The sequence below is a fragment of the Mustela lutreola genome, chromosome 5 (genome assembly GCF_030435805.1).
Source record: "Mustela lutreola isolate mMusLut2 chromosome 5, mMusLut2.pri, whole genome shotgun sequence".
In the NCBI taxonomy this organism is placed as follows: Eukaryota; Metazoa; Chordata; class Mammalia; order Carnivora; family Mustelidae; genus Mustela; species Mustela lutreola.
In genome coordinates, this window is record NC_081294.1 from 68,507,312 (window position 1) to 68,526,174 (window position 18,863).

The 18,863-nt window shown below is 37.3% G+C and overlaps 1 protein-coding gene across 1 annotated transcript in view; it reads left to right on the forward strand.

The window, feature by feature from the left end:
• The window catches only part of ADAMTS19 (ADAM metallopeptidase with thrombospondin type 1 motif 19), a 248,373-nt gene that overhangs the window by 217,966 nt on the left and 11,544 nt on the right, over positions 1-18,863 (forward strand). Inside the window, exons 19-20 of the mRNA XM_059173349.1 lie at positions 4,938-5,142; positions 7,782-7,934. Of these exons, the coding sequence (XP_059029332.1) occupies positions 4,938-5,142; positions 7,782-7,934 (358 nt within the window). The remainder of the gene's footprint in view (positions 1-4,937; positions 5,143-7,781; positions 7,935-18,863) is intronic.

Below are 18,863 nucleotides of genomic sequence, written 5' to 3' on the forward strand. Positions count from 1 at the left end.
GGACACCAGGGACAGTGTCGTCCTCCTGTTCCTGAGACTGCCTCCTCACTTTCTCTCCCAGAGCTCCCAGTCTGACTGCCCCATTCCTGACCTCTGTCCACTGGATTCCCATGCTGGGTCCTAGTTACAGAACAGTCAGCCATTTTGGTCTTCTGTGACTTCCGCAATGAGTATGAGATTACAAAGTAGGCAAGAAACTCTTGAGTAGGAAGTAAGATGGGGATGCTGAGCAGCTGAAAATGGTGTAGAAAGAAGACTATGCCTTAGTAACCTGCAGAGACGAGGAACCCGAGTCTAATTTGGAAGTGAGCTAGGGGCAAGACTGCTTGGAGTGGTTCCAATTATAGGGCTCCTTGAAAATCCATGTGCTTCATATAAAAATTAATGGGCTTCAGTGGGACTGACCCCAGCGTCAAAGGTCCTAAAAGCTTTCAGAGAAAGAATAATGAAAAGAGTATGAGCCTGCATTGATTCCTCTGGAATCTAGGGTTAGGGACGTCTGTTGAGTCTTGACACTCAGAGATCTGTTTAGGCTCAGTGAGTAAGACTGTAGTATTGAGTTCCCAGGGAGCCACACAAAGACTGAGCTCCCCTCTCAATGGCTCCTGCCTTGGAATTGCAGTGGATTTGCCTGTCCTGCATCTCAGATGTGCAAAGAATCTGTAGCTTTGTGCTGGTCTGTAACTAATAGAATATTCTTTCTGATGCTCTACCACAGTGAGTAAGTATAGAGAGAGGAGGAACAAAGTTGCCAATTGACTATATTTAAACCTTTCTGTCTTAATCTCTTTGGGAATTAGTGTCATCCAGGCTAATGCTGGGTTCTTCTGGCTTCCTGGTCCCCCCTGCCCTCCCCACCTCTGATGTAGCACTGATCCTGAGTTCCCTTTGTTTCTGGTTTATTGCAAAACTCAGTTTTTAAGCCCTTCAGATCCAGCTCATGCTATGTTAATGAGAGCTTAAAAGAATTTGGAAAATCCTTTCTTCCTCTCCAATGCTGAAATTCCAAGGCTTGTTTTTCTATAGATTTGGTGTATTTAAGGTGACAAAAGCTGATTATCAACTTTTTCTTTCCTTTGTGTTCCTGCTCCAATATTCTTGTCCCTCCTAACCCCCCTGTCCTTCTAAGGAACAGGACAGAAGAATGATATGTGAAAGGATGTTCAAAAAGAGAAAAGCACATGAACAGACTCTTAGTAATGTTATTCCCATTCCACCTACCTCGCCGTCTGCTTTTCGGCTAACTTCATAAGTAAAATGAACTAATTAAGCTTTTTTCTGAGGCGATGTAGTAATCAACAGGAAAAGTGATGTAGGGAATTATTGGTACCTGCAGTCAGACCTTTGACTCCTTTCTGTTCAGGGCTGGAGAGATTTAAAAGCAGGGTTTTGGCCTTTGCCCCATCAGCTAAAGAACCAGGATCATTTTAGTTCTTACCATTCCTAAGAATTATCTTTTTCTTTATCTCTTTTAATAGATATTAAAATGCTAATTTATCTTGTGTTAAATAATTTGCTAAAATATTTCAAAACACCATTTGTTTCATATACCATATAATTTTTCCATTTGGAGGAAAGAGCATTGCCTTTTTCTGATTTATCAGGAATCCTGGAGGAGTTGGATTTGAGGACTAGAGCATATTTGTCACTTCCTAACTTGGTGTGTAGAGGATCAGAATGTACAATACACACCATTTATTGTTCATCACTGACCTCAGCTATCTTGTGGGAAACTGCCTTGCTAATATTAGACTTGGTAAAATGAATAGTTTTGAAAGGTCACTACATTTCTGAGTGAGAAATTTTTGCAGCTGGACACTGGATGTCTTTTTTGTTAGAGATTATTATCTTCCTTCTCTTGGAAAAGAAGTCATTATATTGCAAACCACCAAGAAGCAATGTCAGTAAGGTTAACTAAAATACTGAAAAGTAAGAAATGGACATGAGCAATCATTAGGGCTCATGGAGGAAAACTGTCTGTGACTTATTGGCATAACATAACCTTTAGTTTTCCTGCCTCTTCTTTTTCCCTACCCTAGCAAGAAACATTCTTACTTCCATTTACATGTATTGAAAAAGTCACTAAGTAGACTGATGGGACTCTATGTGCCAAATACAAAATATATCAATGCACTAGTAAATAGCTTTGGAAGAAGGAATCTTAAAGATAAGAAAATGGGATAATTCCAAATTAGATTAATTCTAAAATACAAAGGGCTTTATTGGAATATGTTTTACATTCTATGCTTATTTTTGAGGAGCTTTCACAAGGAATGGAAAAAGTAACTTTTGGGGCACCTGGATGGCTCAGTGGAGTAAGTGTCCCACTCTTGGTTTCTGTTCAGGTCAAGACCTCAGGGCCATGTGATGGAGCCTCATATTGGGCTCCATGCTCAGCTCTAAGTCTACTAGAGACTATCTCCCTGTTCCCACCCTGCTCCCCCTGGCTCATGCTTGTATGCACAAGCTCTCTCTCTCTCTCTCTCTCTCTTTCAAATAAATAAATAAATAAATGATTTTTTTAAAAAAAGAAAAAGTGACTTTTATCATCATACTGAAGATCTCTAAAGATTTATTTTATTTAAAAAAATACGGGATTCCATGAAATTGCAAATACTTGTGGTTCCATAATTGGAGGGAAAAGTATGTTCATGGGTTTAAATTGTGCTTATAACCTGTGTATCCACATGTAGAAAGATGAATCAGAAACTAAATAAATTTGGAAGATAAATACTTTAGGAAAAATCCACCAAGGGAAGGATGCCTGGGTGGCTCAGTCCATTAAGCATCTGCCGCCGGCTCAGGTCATGATGCCAGGGTCCTGGGATCAAGTCCCACATCTGGCTCCTTGCTCAGCAGGGAGCCTGCTTCTGCCCTGCCCTCTGTTCTCCCTGTTTGTGCTCAGCCTCTTGCTCTTTCTCTCTCTGGCAAATGAATAAATAAAATCTTTAAAAAAAAAAATCCACTAGGGGACTGCCAAGCAAAATGGTAGATCAGCATCATACTTGATAGACCAGGGACAAGAACTTTATTAGAGGGAATACTGGAATGCAAATGTTATCAGGATTTTTTTTTTTCCTTTTCAGAAATAGAAGCATAGAATCATTTAGAATTAAGCCATTGTACAGATGAGAAAACTAGATTGTATGTGATGTGACATTCCAAACTTTGGATTATTGCCAGGAACATTTGGACTTAAGGAAATTTGGAGAAATCGATGCTATTTCTGTAAAACATAGACACAAATACCAATTTGAGAAATGTTTAATGACACACTATTGTATGCAATGTGTCATGGATGCAAAGAAGTATAAGACATTGATCTCTGCCTTCAAAGAGTTCATATACTAATCAGGAGAAGAAGGGCAAAGTATGTAGGGAGAATGTGAACACCTCCACTTCCCTAGGGAATATCTAACAAATGCTATGTGAGAGCCACAGGCCAGATGCCAGAGGGAAAAGGAGAGCACAGTTGTTGTGGGTTGGATGGATGAAGGGACTTGGAACTGACTGTTAAGAATCCAGGCGGTTGACACTCCCTAAACAGGTACCATGTGGTGAAAATAGAAAGAGTTTGAGGAGCAAGCTGAGCATATGGTTTCTTTTCCAAACAAATGAGAGATGAAGCTAGAGAAATGAGTTAGTATAAATTACCTATAAATATACTGTAACATACATAGTATATACTATATACTGGGTCCCTATTGTATAGCAGACAGTATAATAATAAACACTTCTACAAAGGACAAGATGGAAACTTCACAGCTGTGAGTATTGTACTGTGAATGTGCACAGCTAGTAAGGAACCCAGAATTAAGCTCAGGACTTTGTCCTGCATTGTGCTGAAATAGGATTGTGCAGGTAGTTTGGGGTAGATTTGGATTCCCCCGCTATAGGGTTGACCTAATAATGGGGAATGCAGAGAATGTTTTACTGACAAGAACCATACAGATTTCACGAGTCAATTTTCTGGCACAGGCCTTGGTTCTTCCCAAAATAAATTTGGGGAGGTGTTTAAATTAGTGGTCCTTAGGCTATATCCCAACTCATTAGAAATGAAAGTGATCGTAGATATGTACCACTGCCCTGAGGATTGTTTGAGGAAAGGATGTCCATCTAGGTGTTAAAATGCCTATGTATTGGCAGAATCACTGAATCAGTGAAATTCAAGAAAAAGATTTGGAGTTCTTGAGGACCTCTGAAATGAGGTCGCTTCATGTTTAGTCACTGGCCTCCAGTGTCTTGATTCCATGGCCACTACATAGAAGCCAACTGGAGGAAGCTTCCATAGCTTTATCCGGAGGATATGGACCAGACCCAGGAATCTTGTTGCAAGCCATTATTGATGTACTAACGATTGCTTCCTCCAGGTAAGAGGGTCATTCTCAGGGACAGGGCTCTGTTACCTTGCTCATATCTCTTTTTGTCTCACGGTGAGGTCATCTACAGCCTCCTTGCAATTTCTGACTCTACAACCTTGTGACCCTTGGTAAGTTGCTAAAAAAATCTCCCCTTGCCTTGGTTTCCCTCTCTGTAAAAGGCCACGATAGTCGTAGCTGCTAACACTTGGAATTATTGTGAAGACTTAAAACACAAAGAACAGGAATAACTTCTGTGTGTTAGCAGTTAGGTACTTACTGGGTTTCTCAGTGTGGCCAGTGTGATAAGCTGTAACAGGAAGAGCATGGAGTATGGCGCGGACCAAATCTAAGTCTTAGAGATTTTAAGACAGAGATTCGAAATACAGAGAACTCAAAGTGAGAGAAAAACACATGTGTTTTAGAGAAAACTATTAAAAAACAAAAGAAAGAAAGAAGAAGAAGGGAAAAAAAAAACAAGGTAGAAGTCACTGTGCAAATTTTGACTCCAGACATGACAAGATACACAATGGATTGGTATCTTTCAACCAGTTTCAGTGGTTCTTGCTTTACTTTTAGATGGATGATGACGGAATGGACCCCCTGCTCACGGACTTGTGGGAAAGGCACGCAGAGCAGACAAGTGGCATGTACCCAACAAATGAGCAACGGGACTCTGATCAGGGCCCGGGAGAGGGACTGTGCAGGACCTAAGCCTGCCTCTGCCCAGCGCTGCGAGGGCCAGGACTGCATGACCGTGTGGGAGGCAGGAGTGTGGTCTGAGGTGCGGCATGTGCCCCCATCTCTTCCCATGTCCTTGCTGTCCTCTGACTCTCAACTTGTGTGAGGGCGTGGGCTGTTGCATGCTGAATCTTTGTGCAGAGCAGTGCAATACCATCTCTTAATTTTTCTGATAATAAAAGTCATATACAGGGCACCCGGGTGGTTCAGTCAGTTAAGCGTCTGCCTGCGGCTCAGGTCATGATCTCAGGATCCTGGGTTTGAGTCCCACTAAGGACTACCGGCTCAGTGGGGAGCTTGCTTCTCCCTCTCCCTCTGTGCTCTCTCTCTCACCCTCTCAAATAAATAAATAAAATCTTGTAAAAAATAAAGAATATACTCATTACATATAATTTTGCAAACAGAAAAAAAAACATTCTTCATTCGGTCAATATTTTAACATAAAAACAAATTTTATGTTCATTTTAGAATGCTGCTTTTTCATTTATGTATCATGAGTACACTCTTTAGTGGGCAGAAATGTTAATACGCATTTGATTCACTCTCTATCCGTGAGCATTTAAAAGGGAAAGGAGAAAGAATGTTAATATTTAACAATCATCTCCTGTAAGCAAGTACTCTGTTTTTATTTCTTATTTAGGATATCATTTATGTTTAGTCACCAATCCAAGAAGGTTAGTAGCTTCACCATTTTATAATACAGCCCAGAGACATTCACAGTTTACCCAAAACACTATCTGAGTGGGAGATGGGAGGTTTGAACCCAGTGCTGGCCCACTCACTGCACCGCATACCCATTAACGTGTTGTGTGGCGAGCACAGGTGTGTTCCACACCCAACTGTATGTTTCTTTTCTGTTATCATGATGTATATCTGTACATCATAATCAACACCAGTTATTACTTTGATTTTCTAGCTGCTCTGAAGCATTTTAGGTGAAGAGGTGGCCACATGCACGCACACACACACACACACACACATCCTTACCCACACATGTGTGCAGATGCATGCATGCACAAACACAGCAGAATCATTCATATGCTTAAATCTCAGACTATAAGATAGCATGTAAAATTGACAAGTGGAAAATGCTAGTTTACAATGAGTAGCCAGTCTTTTGAAAACAAGGATAAAGTAGCTTAGGTAATAAGGTTCGGGAAAATTCTTCAATTAACCCAAACTCTCCCTCCCTCCCGCCAAAGTACATTAGCAAGTAGTGTGACTTTCTGTTGGTTTCCTTTTCTGGGCTATACCTTGCTGTTTAACAGATCCTTTTTCATTGACAAAGTATACTTTTGACAACGAATGTAGTATCTAACTTTACATCAGAATCAATCAGTTGGATCTGGAGAGAAGATTCACACTAGCAAAGGAACACACCCCACCTCCAGCCAAACTATAACATTTTTTGCAAACTTTTTAGGAGGAAATAGGCCAGAAATATTCTATACAGATTTTTGACAGCAGGTGGGAGCAATAGTATGCCTCAATGCAGTCTACCAATTAAAAAAATATCTCTCATTTTTTAATTTAAAATTTGACTTTATGAAACAGGGTTAGTTCCAAGTGCAAAAAAATAAAAATAAATATTAAAATGCCAAGTTACACATGCAGTCCACTTTAAACCTCAATATATTCATACACATACACACAAATGAGACAATCACTCATTTCAGCAAAATTTATCCTATTTAAAATATCGTTAATTCCATGCTCAAGTTGTCAAGAACACAACTGTTGGAGTTCACGTGGTTATTCATATTAGTATTCATAACTATATCATTGTTAAACATACAGCTGCAACTCTTGCTTTGGGCCTTTTTCAGATACAATTATTCAGGGAATTTTCAAGTTTTGCCTTATCTTTTATCCCTTCCCTTCTCTCTCCCTCTTCTCCCGCCCAATGTTATTTTTGGTCCCTGTGTCCAGATAGTCATGATGTGAACCTGACTGAGAAGCTTTACACATGTTCCGTAAAAAGGAGCATAAATGAAAATGAGATGCTAAGTTGCTTCTAGAAAAAAAATAGGTGTAATATACATATGTGCTTTATATGTTATGTCACCATTGTAAGTCAGGCATCAATTATTTATGAAATGAACTAAACTATTTTTGAACTGAATTATATTTGCAATGCATATAGTCATTTAGAACAATGATTTCTAGGGGTATATAATTATGCAATGAAATACTTTCCTTTTGCTAAGATTCTCTCTCTTTTCACTTTAAGAAGAGTCTGTGAGAAATGACCCTCTAAAAAAGTTTTTTCATTTCCACAGACATTTCTTAGGGCTAAAACAGACTAAACCTTAGCAAAAATACATTTTTGAATTTTCTTCCATAACTATATGTACATATCTGATGCCAATTAAGTTTAGCATTTTACATTTTGATCACTGTGTATTATTTGTTCCTCATTAACAATCATATGTTATATTACTCTGTGTAGTAATGGTCCTGTGTTCCTGAAACTCATTACCTCCAGCACTGTGCCCTAAGCTTCATCTGGATCCTGGTCCTGGGTATAGCCAGGCATTTTCCTCCTCTTTATTCTTTAACCTGGTCTTTATGTGAGTGTTAGGTTTATGAGAGATGATTAGAAATATTACTTAACATAATTTAGCCATTGGTCTATATCTCTAATCACCAACCTCATCCAGACTCTCTGGTGTTATCTTCTAGTGTTCGGTCAAGTGTGGCAAAGGTGTACGTCATCGGACTGTGAGGTGTACTAATCCTAGAAAGAAATGCGTCCTCTCCACCAGACCCAGGGAGGCTGAGGATTGTGAGGATTACTCGAAATGCTATGTGTGGCGAATGGGCGACTGGTCTAAGGTGAGACTAATTCTGTACATTCACAATATTAGGGGATCTATACAAAGGTATAGCTCATGAGAGATGGAGTTTACATTCCCAGGTTCACATCCTATCTGTCTTTGATCATGAGCTCTATAAAACCATTTTAAAGATCAAGTAAGATAAAAAGTATAAAGCACTGAAGACTGACACAAAGGAAGCCCTCAAAAAATACTATCTATTGTTATTTTGTTGTAAATTTTATTGATATCATTCTTTGTCAGAATATTTTTGTGTAAAGCTTATCTAATAAACAGAATACTATCAGATAAGTACATTGAAAATATAACTAAGGGAGGTTGTGACAGCATCAAACAGAGGCAGTTTCTACCTTAATATGTAAAAGGCATTCTTTTTCCCACCAATTTGGTGGTTGTGTATAGGAGAAATGGAAAGGAACAGCATTCTTGGAGTCCTTTGCTCAAATCAAGTAGACACAATTCATATAGCAGGGAAACTAAGTTTAATTTTGTGATGATAGTAATATTTAAATTTATGAATAAAGTAGAGCCTCATATATAAGTGAACCATAGAAAACAGCTCATCTATTCATTCTACATAAAGTATTAATAAATCCTATGTTTTAAAATAAAATTCTGATCATTTTGGGGTGAAAACAGCTCCCAGATATGCATCTTCAAAAATGTAAGTATTAATTCAATAATCCCCTGTGCCTTGCTGCATCCAGCTGTGATATTATATACCTATTATCATGGAATCATAAAATTCTAAGGCTTAGAAGAGACATAATAGGGCGCCTGGGTGGCTCAGTGGGTTAAGCCGCTGCCTTCGGCTCGGGTCATGGTCTCAGGGTTCTGGGATCGAGTCCCGCATCGGGCTCTCTGCTCAGCAGGGAGCCTGCTTCCCTCTCTCTCTCTCTCTGCCTGCCTCTCCATCTACTTGTGATTTCTCTCTCTCAAATAAATAAATAAAATCTTTAAAAAAAAAAAAAAAAAAAAAGAAGAGACATAATAAATCCTCTCTTCCTTCCCTTTATTTGATATATGAAGAAACAAGTGGTAGTCGCTGAGGCATGCTAAGGAGTGTGGTGGCTTTTCATAAAGAATCCTAAAGGCCATTCTGGAAGAAATCTTCCCAATGTGTAACACACTGTGGTTAAGCAGTTTGTGTAATGTTGCCCCAAAAGAAGTTCCTGACTCTGAATATCTATTTTCTCGTGATTACTGGTGCCTTTCCTCTCTAAAAATGTTTGCATATCAGCATCACATGTTCTTGTAACCTGTATTCTCCTTTCAAAGACCTACAACATTTAAAGTTCTCATTGGGACTCTTTAAAAGGTGCATTTGTAAAAAATGTAAATCAATCCCTCCCTACAGAATTAGCAAATACCCAGCCCAGTCCATGCAGCTCTGAACTGGTGAACCTCAGAAGGGAAACCTCACACTTAAAAGGAAACAACTTTTAGGGGATAGAGAATTCCAAATTAACCACAAACTATTTTATTTTCAGGGTTAACGTTTTCCTAATTCTAAAAGAGGGAAATGCAGTGGGAAGATAGGGGCAAGACCGTGGCTTGGAAGTCAAGACAGGAAGGGCATAGTTTGGACAGATGGACCAATTGGTCAAGCTACTGAATATATTTGTATCTTTGTTTCCCTATGAATGAAGTAAGGAAAATAGATAACACCATTGTTTTCAAGTTATGTGTATATTAACTCTTTCTTCAGCACTGAAGGTATAAAACAGGGCAAGGGAATGAAAGTCCTAGTTGGAGGGATGCGGGGGAAGACCACCCACTGCTTTCTTCTCACTGTAGTCACTCCACATTTATTTATTTTGGCTAGTGAAATTGAGGTGTTTTCCTGAAGTATAACAGTTATTTTTCTAAGAAAAAGTTTAAAAACCTCTAGAATAGATAAGCTGTACTTTTCCAGCTTTATTAATTAATAGGGATAGTGAGGGGTAGCTGGATGGCTCAGACGGTTGGGCGTCTGACTTTTGGTTTTGGCTCAGGTCAAGATCTCAGGGTGGTGGGGTCTTAAAAAAAAAAAAGGAAATACTTTAACTCATAAGTGTTAACCTCTAGTTACCTATAAAAAAGAAAAATTGTAATTGCAAAGAAGAGAAGATCTAGTTTTTGTTATAATTTATGACACAGAACCATAAGCTCCTTTGTTGCTGCATATGGAAATATGGCTAGCAAATCCTATTTGCATCACATGTTCTATTGCTATTGACTAATAAATGTGCCTATTCTGTGGCCTCTGGTTAAATCTTAAGCAAAGTCAAAATTAACTGGGGAGATCATAAAAAACATAACTTTGCTTTTTGTGCTAAGCCTGAAAAAAAATGTTTTTTTCCAATTTACCAGAGTAATATATGTGTCCCTTTTTAAGTGTACTTAGGTTGAATTACTTTAAGTTGGTTTTGTTGAGTTACTATATTGCTACCCAGCTTGAACATTGATAGCCTTTGTGGGTAAGGAAAGGAGTATACAGGTCTAATAACTATTCATCTTTGTTCTATGGCTTTTTACCTTTGTCTCTTGGCCTATTTGTTTTTGTTTCTTTGCTTATGAGATTCAGTTTGTTGCATTTTTTTTTCTTAATATGGATATAAGCCTTCTCTTTTCCTTAAAACTGTTTCCTTGTTCTTTTTTTTTAGTATTATTCAAGATTTTAATTATTGGACAGACAGAGATCACAAGTAGGCAGAGAGGCAGGCAGAGAAAGGAAGGGAAGCAGGCTCCCCGCTGAGCAGAGAACCCAATTTGGGGCACGATCCCAGGACCCAGAGATCACAACCTGAGCTGAAGGCAGAGGCTTTAACCCACTGAGCCACCCAGGTGCCCCTTCCTTGTTCTTTTTTATGACTGAGGTCTCAGCATAACAGATTTAAACAGCATGCACAAGTTAAAGCAAGAAGCTCCAAGTGAACTTTATTGATTTCTCCCCTTCTTTTTCACTCCCAACATATTACTTTCATGTTAAAATAAAAACCATCCCAAAATAATTGTAGAGAAAAGAAATAATGCTGCGATTATTAAATTTCATTGATTAAAGTATTCACGGACAGAGGGAGCACATAGATTTCTTGTTCTTATCAGCTGTGTCCCTGGAACAGGAATAGCAACAAGATGTGTGCAATTGTGGGTGGATTTCTGTGTTCCTCAGAGTTCAATAAATCTGTCAGTTTCACTCAAAATCTACTAGTATTTTTTAAACTATTGATAAACAGAAGTAGACTTAAAATTAAGCCTTGGATGGGCTTTAATCGGGGATATTCAGTGAGATATCCACAAAAATTAGCTATGAAACCCTGTTCCTCCCTCCGTAATATGGGTGTATCATTGGAGAATCAGTTAAAACACAAATAAATCTTCAGCTTGTCCCACTGTCTAAAAGTTGCTAATCTCTGTTGAGCCAATGGTCTATTGGCTAAAAGGAGGCTTCCTAAGGAAACGGTTTGTTTATGCCTCAAACTGTTCACTGCATTGTATCAGCCTATGTGATTTCTGACATCTATGTTTTGGTAGCTTTGTGTAAACAGTGGAGAAATTGCTCTCAGCTTGAGAGAGAAAAATATAAATCCAAGAATATTCAAAAGAGAAAAATCGGTCCTAAAAGCGTTACCTCTGATTTCTAAGTAGATATAATACAGCCTTTGTTGCACAGTGCTTACGTTTATTTCATTGAGACTAGAAAATTGGCAAAAATAGGATACAGAGTGTGTGGCTGCTTTGCTCTGGCTTGCATTAACCATTCACACAATTATATGCCACATTCTGACTATATCTGGGATGTAGATAAGGCCTTGGGGCTTTCTTGGGAGAACAGAACATGACCCATATGTTTCTGGGTAGTAAAAATCCGTATTCACTCATTCTAAGGACTCTTAGAATACTGAAGTGAAAAATAACATAGTCCCTTATGTTTAATGAAATGCCTTATTTTCTGCCAGAATTTGACCTTTCTGCCTTTATTCAAACATCTGCAGCTTCTTGTTTTCATTATTGGTGGCCTATAGAGGAGCAAATAAAAAGGTATTGTTTTATCTACCTGTTACAGAAAAATCTGGATCTTCTTGAAGCTTTTACAGCATTAATTTTTCTGTGCAGTATTTAACAAGAGAACTCATTCAAGCGAAATTTAATGAGACAAAAAACACCTTGGAATTCTATGTAATTATTCCTGGTTTATTCTTAGATTCAATTCATACTCTATAATTTGAACTTTATTTAGTCCTTTAAAATTCTAGAAAATGTAACATCTCAAATTATGACATGATAAATAGATTTTTTGACACGAGATGAGTCTTTTTGTGATGATATAATTCAAAATAAAGCTGGAAGTACAATAAATCATTTTGGATGATTTAATTGTACAGATAATATGGTATATCTTTGTTTAGAAGTGATAACTATAAAGGTTACAATATAAAGAGTCATTTTTAACTAACGCTGTAAAAGGAAACCACAATTACATACTGTATATTCAGTTGAAGAGGAATCTAAAAACTATGAAATTATGAATAATCACAGAGAACCTTTCTTTCCACTGGAGAAAAACTCAGTGTATCATTGATGGAAACGTAAAGAAAGAAATCCTGACCGATGTAGTCAAGAATGTCCTAGACTAATGACTAGATAACACCATGTTTTTAATATGGCATCTATAGAGCCTAGAGTTTTACATTAAATCAAAAGAGACAAAAAGAACCAGAGCCAGAATTCCCAAGGGAGGGATTTCTTATTGCCCCATGGCCAGGCTAGGTTTTAGGACTGTGGAATTCTGCATGTCTGGTCTGACCCAATGCTGGCATACACACAACCCAATTAAAATCCACTTGTTGGAGATCACAGAATCCAAATGTATATCTTACTGGTTTTTAAAACTAAACTAAGTGGGTTGTTACAGAGTAGTAGAGGGAAGCTTAATCCCTTGTTAAAGGATTTCCCATTCGAATTTAAAGACATAGTTAGCTTCAAATAACCAAATTAAATACCCTAATAGAATATAAAAATAGAAAATGTTAAATATCAGCTTACACCAGAGAATCAAAGGAATAGATTAAATGACATGATGAAGAAAATATATTGTTAAATAGATACATTAGAAAGACTGATATTTATCAAAGATCCAAATATCATCATTTATAAGACTAAATTTATATTAATTTGTGAATTCTTAAGGCTTGCATTCCCCACATTAAGTTCTACAGAAAGCTCATTTCTTGGGATATTGTCTCCAGTTCTGAGAAATAATGTAGTTAAACAAAGATAATCAAATACTGTTTGCTATAGGACTTTTAGATCCTTTAACATTTTTCTATACTTGGTGAATCTCAAAGAAAGACTAGAGTTTCTCTTTTCTTTTACCTTTTCACTGAAGATCACTTTTGCAGAGCATATAGCTAGTTTGTTATTTAGTGTAATATACTTCAAAAAGGCTTATATTAGATTACTCAAATTTGAAAAACTAGTTTTGCAAGTAATGGGACAAAATCTGTAGATTTAAGCCCAACTGAAATTATCCATAACCTAGAAAACTGTTCTTCGTGGATTTACATTTCTATATAGCATTATTTTCTAATTGTGTCTATAAATCACTGGAAAAGATAACTGCCTATCATTTTTTATAAGTAGAATCTCCTAAGACATGGAAAATTTGAGCAGCTACCTCATAAACGAGTATGAATCTATCAGACTGAAATCCATAATTTTTGGACAGGCGATGAATTAAAGAAATCAGAAGTTGTGGGTTTGGTTTTAAATATTTGGGCAAGATGTCCAACAGAAGATATATTCTATATTATAGGAAAATTTGAAATACACTGGTCTCTGAGTAAGTGTTCATACTAAAGATATTACTTAGTGATATATAGGATACTTTTCATCAGGAAAGACTTTCTACTGTGTTGTTCAGATATATCCACTGAGTATTTACACAATTTGCTATCTATCTGGAGAAGATAGTAGTCTTCTAAACCATGCTTAAAATCTCCAAACAATTGACTATCATATTGTTTTGCCTCTGACTCTTTATACTGCAAGAGAATGGGACATTTTTTACATTGTTACCATTTTTAGGGGTTTTTTTGCTTTTGTTTTCATTTTGTGTTGTTTTGTCTTTAAGATTTTATTTATTTATTTGACAGAGAGAGACAGTGAGAGAGGGAACACAAGCAGGGTGAGTGGAAGAGGGAGAAGCAGGCTTCCCATCAAGCAGGGAGCCGGATGTGGGGCTAGATCCCAGGAACCTGGGATCATGACCTGAGCCAAAGACAGACACTTAACAACTGAGCCACCCAGGAGCCACCACCCTCCTCCATTTTTATTTTTAATATCTCCTAAGAATCTGATCTCTTACCCCAGATAAGAGATTTAAAAAGTTTTTGGTTTTTTTTTTAATGTTTGAATTACTCAAACTTGTCAAAGCATTTGACTGATATGATTGAATGTGGCAGAAATATATTAGCTTAAAAAGAATGATGAACACATACTATCTGTAGGTATCTTCTATCTAGAGAAAATGCATGATTTAGAGAGATCGAAGTAGTGTCTCTGTGTCTATGTGTATGTATGTATATGTAATGTTGATATATTATATGTGCATATACATGTATAATTATAAGTGAAGATACAAGAATATGTTTTTAACATCCTTTGGATTGGAAAATGCAAGAGGATTTTTTTTAATCCAAAAGGCTTAATTAACTGTTTTCTTAATAAACCCTTGAAAAATTGCTAGGCTTATAAAATAATACTATCAATGCTCTCTTGCTGCATGCTAGGGTATCTGTAATTTCATTTTATAAATCATACCTGAAAACATTTCAATAAATAAATATGACTTAATTTAAAAATTACTCTTAATGTTCTTTATAGGGTATAGAGCATGGAACATGCCAAAATTCATTTGGAGGGCAATGAGTGTCAATAGGTGGTTGAGGGGAGAATATTTTCCACATACAAAATATAAAGAAATTTGATAAGAATGTTATAAAATTCAGTAATCTTATCATTGAGTGTTTTTTGTTTAAATGTAGTGAAGTGTATATTTACCAAATACCAGAGGATATCTAGAGATAGATATAACCAGATCATCAGGACTACCAGGGTAAGACATCTTTAAAATGCAAGAAACATATGCAAATAATTTAGAAAGGCATCATATGGTATCTTTGGATGAAGAATGTAACAAAAGGGAAAGTTATTCTAACAGGTCCCTGGTTTTGCTTAAGGTTATCTGGGGCATCCATAGAGCCCAGGAACACAACCAGCATCAGTCTTTTATGCCAGAGAACTGTTCTTCAGGGACCCTAGCCTCTTTCCTACATCTGTAAAATGTGCCAAAACAACTCTAGGTCTTTCTCAATATCACAGTGCTCTAACTGTGCAAGTAGAAGTAATAACCCAGTGTCAGTGAGGCAATGGTCCAAATGGTGCATAGTCCAAAGAAGAGTATTTTAAACTGCTTAAAATGAAGGATCTACTTTAGAGACAAAACAAAAATTGTCTGGATTAGAAAAATATAAATCTGTAACTTTATATGCAATATATAAAATGTGTACAAGTCCATATTGGATAATAAATAAAACTAAGAAACTTGTTTAGATACACACACACACACACACACACACACACACATGACTTCAGGGATCAGAAAGGCAACAAGAGATGAGCACTGAGGAGTACTATGGGGCAACCAGAAAGCTCCATCTACAGGGAGCTAATTCTTCTTCTTTCTGCCCAGGTGCCTCCACATATCTGTTTCCCCATACTACTAAGATTGGATATTATCACACTTTTTTAAAACCAACTTAATAGGTGAGAAAAATGATACCTCATTTTGAAATGCACACATTCTTTGACTCAACAAGTCCATTGCCAAAGATTTTCCTTACAGACATTTTCACCTAATTTGCTAACTATTTTTTTTTGTATATACTACTTTTTTTTTTAATTTTTTTATTTTTTATTTTTTTTTAATTTTTTATTTTTTATAAACATATATTTTTTATAAACATATATTTTTATCCCCAGGTCTGTGAATCACCAGGTTTACACACTTCACAGCCAAAGGCGGCTGCAATGAACATCTTCAAAAATAGTTAGCAAATACCAAGAGGATTTGCTAACTATTTTTGAAGATGTTCATTGCAGCCGCCTTTGGCACAACAAAAATTTGATAAGACCCATATGTCCTTTAAGTAGTTGTATAAATCAAAATACCATATTCAAGCAGTGAAATACTGTAGTTTTTTAAAAGTGCATTTATCTATAAATGAGGAAGTTTCTCTAAGACTTATTATTAAATGAGCAAATATTATATGGAATAGTTATATATAGTAGGAACTGAAGTTGTTTACATATTATTTTTATACATATTAAAAATCTGGGAGTGCCTGAGTAGCTTAATAGGGACAGTCAGTTAAGCAACCAACTTTCAGTTTCAACTCAGATCATAATCTCAGGGTTCTGGGATTGAGCCCTATGTTGGGTTCCGTGATTGGCATGGAATCTACTTGTCCTGCTTCCCCCTTTCTCTCTGCCTGCCTCTCCGCCCTCTTTTGATTTCTGTCAAATAAATAAATAAAATCTTAAAAAAAAAAAAAAGACTCAAACACAGGCATCTACAAGATAGATCAGAGAAATAGAAATTTTAGAATCATCCACATTTAGATGGTGTTTAAATTTTTCAAGTCCATTTTTTAAAAAGATTTTATTTATATATTTGGCAGAGAGAAAGATCACAAGTAGGCAGAGAGGCAGGTAGAGAGAGAGGAGGAAGCAGGCTCCCCACGGAGCAGAGAGCCTGATGTGGGACTCGATCCCAGGACCCTGGGATCATGACCTGAGCTGAAAGCAGAGGCTTTAACCCACTGAGCCATCCAGGTGCTCAATTTTCCAAGTCTAAGTGTGCCCAAGGAGGGAGTGTAGCTAGAAAAGGGAGTGTAGCTGGAGGGAGTGGGGACAGGGGTGGGTTGTGTCTTTATTCTCAGCCCGAACTTCAGTTGCCCTCAGCCTCTGCCATCATCATGCCAAGAATTCCTCAAATTTTGTATATTTAAAACAAAATTCCTCATTTTATTTCCTCCAACCATACCCCACTCCCAATTTCCTTTTTCTTGAAAAATGTCAATATCATCTTCCCAGCTCCCCGGTCTGGAAACTATTCTTGGCTCTTCTTCTTCATGTAAGTAGGGATTTATTTCCATTGTTTTTTGCTTCCAGTATAATAATGCCATCCTTTTTACTTTTTTTCTTTAGGATTAGAGTAACGGTTTCTTTTTTTTTTTTTAATATTTTATTTATTTATTTGACAGAGAGAGATCACAAGTAGGCAGAGAGGCAGGCAGACAGAGAGAGAGGAGGAAGCAGGCTCCCTGCTGAGCACAGAGCCCGATGCGGGACTCGATCCCGGGACCCTGAGATCATGACCTGAGCCGAAGGCAGCGGCTTAACGTCTGAGCCACCCAGGTGCCCTAGAGTAACGCTTTCTAATGTGCTTCCTTCCCCATGTCCTCCTGTTTCAGACCTGTCCACTCATAGGGATGACTTCATCACTCTATCCTATAGCTTAAGTACTTCCAGAGTATTGCCTTTGGATACTCACACTGGCATTCAAAGCTTTCCGTATTCTGGTTCTAACTTACCTATTGAGAAGTGTCTTATTATTCTCATTAATTAGATATCTCTACTAAGCTGAGGCCTGAGCAGTTTGTACTTGTACATTCTCTGTGTCTTTGTTGATATCTCTTTGCCTAGAATGTGTTTCCTCCAAGTACTTGAGACCTTCAAGGACCATCTGAAGTGTTTGATCTTTCAAAGGCTTCCACAATAAATGACAGAATTTCTTTGGACTTAATGACTATGTTACTTTTTCCTCCAGTAATTATTAACTGCCTTATATTGTTGCTGTCTGATTAAGAATATCTTGGGGTACCTGCACAGTTCAATTGATTACATGTCCAACTCTTAATTTCAGCTCAGGTCATGATTTCATGGTCCTGGGATCTAGCCCCACGTTGGGCTCCGCACTCAACACAGAGTCTGCTTAATTAAGATTATCTCTCCCCAGGGACACCTGGGTGGCTCAGTGGGTTAAGCCTCTGCCTTCAGCTCGGGTCGTGATCCCAGGATGCTGGGATCGAGCCCCGCATCGGGCTCTCTGCCCTCAGGGAGCCTGCTTCCTCCTCTCTCTGCCTGCCTCTCTGCCTATCTGTGATCTCTGTCAAATAAATGAATAAAATCTTTAAAAAAAAAAAAAAAAAAAGATTCTGTCTCCCCCTCTTGTTCTCTCTCTCTCTCTCCCTCAAATAAGTAAATAAATTTAAAAACTAATAATAAGGAATATTTTAATGCTTTTTACCCTTCTCACAAATCTTTCTGAGTGACCAGAACATTACATTACATTTACAGATGTTTATTGAATAAATGATCACTAAGCTTTTGCATCAAGTAAGCAAAAAGTGTAGGATATATCTAAACATTGCATTTATTTTCTTCTGATCCATTTTATTTTCTGACTCTAATTCTGTAAGAACTCCAACATTGCATTTATTTTACTACAAAAGAATTAGTAACTAGCTTATTTTTCTTTAGGAAAATTAATCAGTATAATTTTATGTAAATGTATGACTCCTTTGACCTTTTTCTGTATGGTAAATCAAACTACTTAAAAATGTGATGTATTTTTTAAAAGGTAAATCAACCCTTATTTGAATAACAGTGAAAAAAGGGCTTAACATTGAGCTTTCGGTAGCTGGTGGACTTCTTCTGCATTCTCTTGAACCCATTTGGCTGAAATAGCTGTCCTCAGGTTAGATGACAGTTATCGAAACTGGAAAGAAAACAGTGGATGGAAGCAAAGCACACTTGAGAATCTTCGCTATGACCTGGCAAATACTTGGTCTATTTCAGGTTGGCATAATTTAAAGGTAAC